This window comes from Cibotium barometz, chromosome 58, assembly GCF_041138505.1.
Source record: "Cibotium barometz isolate CiBa-2024 chromosome 58, ASM4113850v1, whole genome shotgun sequence".
Taxonomy (NCBI): domain Eukaryota; kingdom Viridiplantae; phylum Streptophyta; class Polypodiopsida; order Cyatheales; family Cibotiaceae; genus Cibotium; species Cibotium barometz.
The window spans coordinates 39,416,382-39,422,688 of record NC_141103.1 but is presented as its reverse complement, the minus strand read 5'-3'; the positions used below and the strand labels follow the sequence as shown (position 1 = coordinate 39,422,688).

The following is a 6,307-nucleotide window of genomic DNA, read 5'->3' as shown; positions in this document are numbered from 1 at the left end:
AGCAATGGTGTGTAGCCCCTAGACATTCAAGTTAAGATTTTGTTTTCTGTGCATATTGCTATGGACCAAGACAATCACATCCACAAGACAAAAGAACAGTAAATTAAGGGTCCCCCCTATAATTGAGTTGGATAGGGGATCGAGGTCCCCACTGTAATTGAGATGGATAGGGGATCGAAGTCCCAGTGGGAGGTCACGAGTTCGAAACCCACTGCTTCACTGGGAGATAGGTTGTAATAACAATTGGCTCTAGCCCAAAATTTCACTTAATTTTTTTTTTTTTTTTAAAGAGAGGAAGACAACAAGCTGTTGCTCTCAATAACAATTAATGAACAATCAGGATTTTTACTATCAAAAAATCAATGAAAAAATATCTAGGTCTTCCATGATCTGATTAAAATTCAGATACCTCATCCAGACTGGCAGCTTCAGTTGCTAGGATATATCATATGGCATAGAGAGGCCTTACATAAAGAGGAATACACAAACAAATAGAGCACGTCCCATTCATGTTAACAAGTACTTCCAAAACCTGTCATGCTGCAACTTCAGAGTCCAGACACTACCCAAATGCTGAAGATAGCAAGCCAAACGATCAAATTTATTATAGAGATCCATTATCTATATGCTCAAGGCATGGCTTCCTCGTCTTCATATTCCGGTTCCTCCTCAGCAGTTGCATCTTGGTATTGCTGGTACTCTGAAACCAGATCATTCATATTACTCTCTGCTTCAGTGAACTCCATCTCATCCATTCCCTCACCAGTGTACCAATGCAGAAAAGCTTTCCTCCTGAACATAGCCGTGAACTGCTCTGAGACACGCCGGAACATTTCTTGAATGGATGTGGAATTCCCAATGAATGTGGAGGCCATCTTCAGACCCCTTGGTGGGATGTCACACACACTCGACTTCACATTGTTGGGGATCCACTCCACAAAGTATGAAGAATTCTTGTTTTGAACATTAATCATTTGCTCGTCCACTTCCTTTGTACTCATGCGACCCCGGAACATAGCTGAGGCTGTCAAGTACCGCCCATGACGAGGATCAGCAGCACACATCATGTTCTTGGCATCCCACATTTGTTGAGTAAGCTCAGGAACAGTGAGAGCTCTGTACTGCTGGGAACCTCTTGAAGTAAGAGGTGCAAACCCCACCATAAAGAAATGGAGTCTAGGAAATGGGATCAAGTTCACGGCAAGCTTCCGAAGGTCGGAGTTAAGCTGGCCAGGGAACCTCAGACAGCAAGTCACTCCACTCATAGTTGCAGATATGAGATGATTCAGGTCCCCAACTACACAAACCAGAACAAACTTCAGTAATGATGAAACCACCAAAATGGCTATAAAAACAACCAGATTCACTGACACCTAAATAACCATGATAGCCAATAATGCAAACAAGAAGGAATGTCATTGATCTCTAAAGCGCAGCGCTGTTTGCTTGAGTACACATCATTACTCTGTAGACATAGAGGACATGGATGAGCGTGCTCATGATAGTGTGACATTTGAGCACATTTGAGACTTACAGGTAGGAGTTGTAAGCTTCAGCGTGCGGAAGCAGATGTCATACAGAGCCTCATTGTCCAGGACCATGCATTCATCAGCATTTTCAACAAGCTGGTGGACAGAGAGGGTGGCATTGTATGGCTCCACAACAGTGTCAGATACCTTAGGGGATGGAAAGACAGAAAACGTAAGCATCATTCTATCAGGATACTCCTCTCTTATCTTCGAGATCAACAGGGTTCCCATGCCAGAACCTGTGCCCCCACCAAGCGAGTGACAAACTTCGAAACCTGAAAATCCATGGTAGCAGAACAGTAAGTGCTAACAAAAAGCAAACAGACATGGACACCTCAAATCAAGGCATTGGCATTCAACAGAAAAATGGGATCTAGGCATGAAACAAGGCATACCTTGCAGACAATCGCAACTCTCGGCTTCTTTCCTCACGACATCCAGCACAGAATCAATAAGCTCAGCCCCTTCCGTGTAATGCCCTTTGGCCCAATTGTTTCCAGCCCCACTCTGACCAAAGACAAAGTTATCAGGTCTGAAGAGCTGACCAAGAGGTCCAGTGCGAACACTGTCCATGGTACCAGGCTCAAGGTCCATGAGGACAGCCCTAGGAACATGGCGTCCCCCACTCGCCTCATTGAAATACACGTTAATTCGCTCAAGTTGTAACTCAGAATCACCACTGTATCTGCCGGTGGGATCTATCCCATGTTCATCACAGATCACTTCCCAGAACTTGGAACCAATCTGGTTGCCACATTGTCCCCCCTGAATGTGAAGGATTTCCCTCATTTTCAGTTATAAAGTCCTGTCACACAAACTTGAAGTAAGATGATGTAACCAGAGAGCGAAAAGAGGATGGATCAAAGTTGCTTAAATAAGCATGAAACCCAGCACAGAATAATGATAAAAACTAAACGCATTTCACTCATGGATCGAAGAAGGCACCAAGAAGACCTTGCCGGGATCTATGGTGCAGGTCCCTTCAAGTGGTCTGGTCTGGATTGGAACCAAAAAGCATAAAATAACCAAAAAATGCAGAGGTTTATTTCATACTCAAACTGCTTCCATCTACACCAAGGTGGCCTCATCCTGCACAAACCGTTTACAGAGACCTGACACTAGTTCCTATGATGCATTTGGGAAGAGTATTTCCATTTACAATCAGTTGGATTGAACATGCTAGAAAATCAGCAATTTTGATACCATATATTGCCTACTTTATTCAACCCTCAGTAACATGAATGTACATAGAAACCAATGCTGAACAGATCCCAGGAAACCCCATAGCCGCACGGATCACACATCAGGCCATGGCCGTCCACAGAGACTAGCAATCTCTCCACCTTCTCTAAGAATCAAAAACCATGCCTACTAAAGAAAAAACCCATAACAACAACCTCAAAGGGAACACAGAAAGCAGCTGTAGAACACAGAAACTGGAGCTGCAGTCACACTAGGTTAGAACAGGAAAATCTCCAAGGAGGGTTATGAAGATACGCATACCTTCGGGCAAAACACAGAGGGGCAGGAGATGAAGAACCCTAATTCTGGATGGTGAGAAAGGCGGAGAGAAATACAAACCCTAATTCGAAACAGTGAGAGCAATGAACGTGGAAGTAGAGAAATCTGCGATTTAGGTGGCCAATCTTCAAGCTCAATGTGTGTATGTATGTGAGAGAGAGAGAGAGAGAGAGAGAGAGAGAGAGAGAGAGGGTACCTGCACAGAGCGACAGCCAAGGTGCAATGGAGAAGCTTGCCTTATAGAGAGAGCAATGCAGCTCATGCTATGGCGATTCGCTGGTGATAATGATGACAGTGAAGGACAGACAGCGAGGAAGAGACACCCACATCATGAACTCATCTGGACCGTTCGATCCGGCCGGCCCAGCAAGATGCTCATCCTAGCTGTACACGCCTTACCACAGCCCCAAAGAATCAATAAAATTTCACAACACGTTCAATAGAAAAATGCATTTCCATGTGATGTTGAAAGAATTTTTGTAAACAAAGACCCAACAACACACCTCTAATATTTTAGATTGAAGCTCTATACATGAGTGTGTGTCATCGATGTGAGAGCGAGAAAGAGAGAGAAATATCTATGTGAGCGCATGCACGTGCATGTGTGTGTGTGTGTGAGTGAGAGAGAGAGAGAGAGAGAGAGAGTAGGGGAGTCATATCTCACATGCATCTCCTCGTCATTGCACACGATACTAAAAGGGAAACAGTTGATGTGATGATGCCATTTGTTGGAAGGTACACATCTCCTATGGCTCTCTCACAACAAGTGATGGGCATACACCAACCTCCTCTCAAGGAGCATCCTTGGAAAGAAAACAAGGAAGATGATATGTTGTTTCACATGTCACCCAAATGCCATCACCATAGCTTGTGGAGATCTTGTGTCACATGGTACATCAGCATGCTATTACACTACTTGGAGAAAAACCAACCCACCCCAAACACTTCGCCATAACACTATTCATAAGCTCATCTTTTTCCATCGAGTTTCCCTTGGAAGTCTGAATTGTAAGGGAACTTACATATATTCGTGGTGGGAAAACTACATGTAATGTGCCATATTACATGTCCATCATGGAAGTACATTGCCATTTCTGCATATGTATAGAATCTTTTAGATTGGGTGTCTAGTCTACATATGCCACTGAAGGCACTCACCCATGGTCAAATGCCCCTTGTGATGTGACCTAAAGTGTTTTGATTTCCAAGAATTTTCATGAGCATTGTAGTTCACAATCTAAGGTGGATGAATGTGAAAACTCAAATAGTGGATAGTCTTACAAGTACACAAGATTTGTGCCCATTTTTCAAATCCCCTCGTGACTAGGAGGTTAACTTTGTGACCTTTGCCTTGAACCTACTCCCATGATTATAAGCCCACCATCACCCAAACAAACGAGGTTTCTGCTTTGCATATTTAGAAGCTATGTGTGTAGCCACGTTTATGATATCATGAAGCCTTTTTACAACTCAATCTCACCTTCCACATATATAGTTCTTGTACCTTTAGCTAAGATAATTGTGTTTGATTGAGTGAAATGCTAACTTTATGAAAAGGTGTTATACTGAATCTCTTTAATTTAGTTAATAAAAGTTCATCCATTTTCTATGCAAGGTACAATTACAGAGTTATGAGAGTATTTTTGAACAACGATGAGCAAATCAAACCACTTATTCACTTTGATAGAGGACAAGTTTGTTTTAGGTGGTTTACATATAAGGCAAAAGCCCTTGGTTCACGTTAACAATAGGAGAATCATGGCAAGTCTCCCTCACTCATGATTCATTATTTCCCCGTTGGGGGGGGGGGGGGGTCCTTCCCCATCCATGTGAATTTCATGCCAACAATTAAAAAAACCAGGGCTATATACGTAAATCACCTTAGTCCTTTCTTATATCCTTTGTGCACTTCCAAACAGTAAGTTAGTCATATGATCAGACATTGGTTACGTTTTCCTCACATACTTGGGGACCTTCACTAGAAATGTTTTTACGGTGTGTGTGTGTGTGTGTGTGTGTGTGTGTGTGTGTGTGTGTGTGTGTGTGCAAGCGTGCACTTGTGCACATGCATGTGTTTACAATATGCATACATGTTTGCATGTGTTTTCAAACATGCATGCATACATATACACATGTTCATGTGTGTGTGTGTGTGTGTGTGTGTGTGTGTGTGTGTGTGTGTGTGTGTGTGTGTGTGTGTGTGTGTGTGTGTGCTCGGACGCACGCAGGCACGCACGAATGTATGTGTATATGTTTGGCACTCGTGGGTATGTGAGAAAATACAAATCAAGCAATACTAAGCATAAAAGGGAATTACTAAATCTCTTTAATTTTGTCTTAAGAAACTTCATCCACTTATTATACAAGAAGTAGCTACAAAGTTATGAGCACGCCATATAAAAGGAAATTTATACTAAATCTCTTTAATTTTGTCTTAAGGAACTTCATCCACTTGTCATGCAAGGAGTAGATACAAAGTTATAAGCATGACATTTGCATGTAAGTCTATGCACATGCCATGCATGCATATGTGGGTGTGTGTGAGATACAAATAAGGCAAAACTAGATTAAAAGGGAATTTATGAGTGTGGCATTTGCATGTAAGTCTATGCACATGCCATGCATGCATGTGTGGGTGTGTGAGATACAAATCATGCAATACTAGAATAAAAGAAAATTTATACTAAATCTCTTTAATTTTGGCTTAAGAAACTTCATTCAGTTGTTATACAAGGAGTAGCTACAAAGTTATGGGCATGTTTTGGAATAAGTACCTATTGTGATTAAGATCTATTGGAAAAAGAATTTGAAATGTAATGGCATACCCAAACATGCATGAAAAGAAAAAATCATGTAGAGGTTATTTTCTTTATGGTTAAATTTCACTTTTGTGGCAATGAATACAATCATGGACAACTAAGGATCAACACTATGGAGCATTAAGTGATGAAGGTGTTAATAAGTACCTATTTTGTGATTAAGATCTATTTAAAAAAAGAATAATGGCATACTCATTAAACATGAATGAAAAGAAAAAACACATTTACCTCTTTCAACATAAGCCACAAGAAAGTAGTCATTTTAATATACTCATTAAACATGCATGAAAAGAAAAAACACATTTACCTCTTTCAATTTTGATTCCATAAGGCCATAAAGAGAGTAGTCATATTAGACTTAGCACACATCCTTGCAAGATCTTAATAAGTAAAATGGAATCAATGAATTCTTAAATACATTACAAGTTTGTAGAATAG

General features: G+C 41.2%; 1 protein-coding gene across 5 annotated transcripts; it reads right to left on the bottom strand.

Moving 5' to 3' along the window:
- Positions 1–329: 329 nt before the first annotated feature.
- LOC147606267 (tubulin beta-5 chain) lies at positions 330–3,453 on the bottom strand. 5 transcript variants are annotated; one of them, XM_086792857.1, is made up of 5 exons: positions 3,247–3,453; positions 2,484–2,525; positions 1,925–2,334; positions 1,535–1,804; positions 330–1,297 (listed from the first exon to the last, which is right to left on the bottom strand). In XM_086792857.1, the coding sequence occupies exons 3-5, from the start codon at positions 2,316–2,318 to the stop codon at positions 630–632; spliced, it is 1,332 nt and encodes a 443-aa protein (XP_086648983.1). In that variant the 5' UTR covers positions 2,319–2,334; positions 2,484–2,525; positions 3,247–3,453; the 3' UTR covers positions 330–629. The 5 variants fall into 5 exon arrangements, with proteins under 5 accessions (XP_086648983.1, XP_086648980.1, XP_086648981.1 ...); XM_086792854.1 differs by lacking the exon at positions 2,484–2,525; XM_086792855.1 differs by having other exon boundaries at positions 2,484–3,288.
- Between the last annotated feature and the right edge of the window lie 2,854 nt (positions 3,454–6,307).

Bases quoted from the DNA above. Each gene is read 5' to 3' on its own strand.
- LOC147606267 (XM_086792857.1), bottom strand. From the start codon at position 2,318: ATGAGGGAAATCCTTCACATTCAGGGGGGACAATGTGGCAACCAGATT. The intron at 1,805-1,924 runs GTATGCCTTGTT...ATGGATTTTCAG, and splicing joins GAGTTGCGATTGTCTGCAAG to GTTTCGAAGTTTGTCACTCG. The intron at 1,298-1,534 runs GTAAGTCTCAAA...TGGTTTGTGTAG, and splicing joins GAAGCTTACAACTCCTACCT to TTGGGGACCTGAATCATCTC.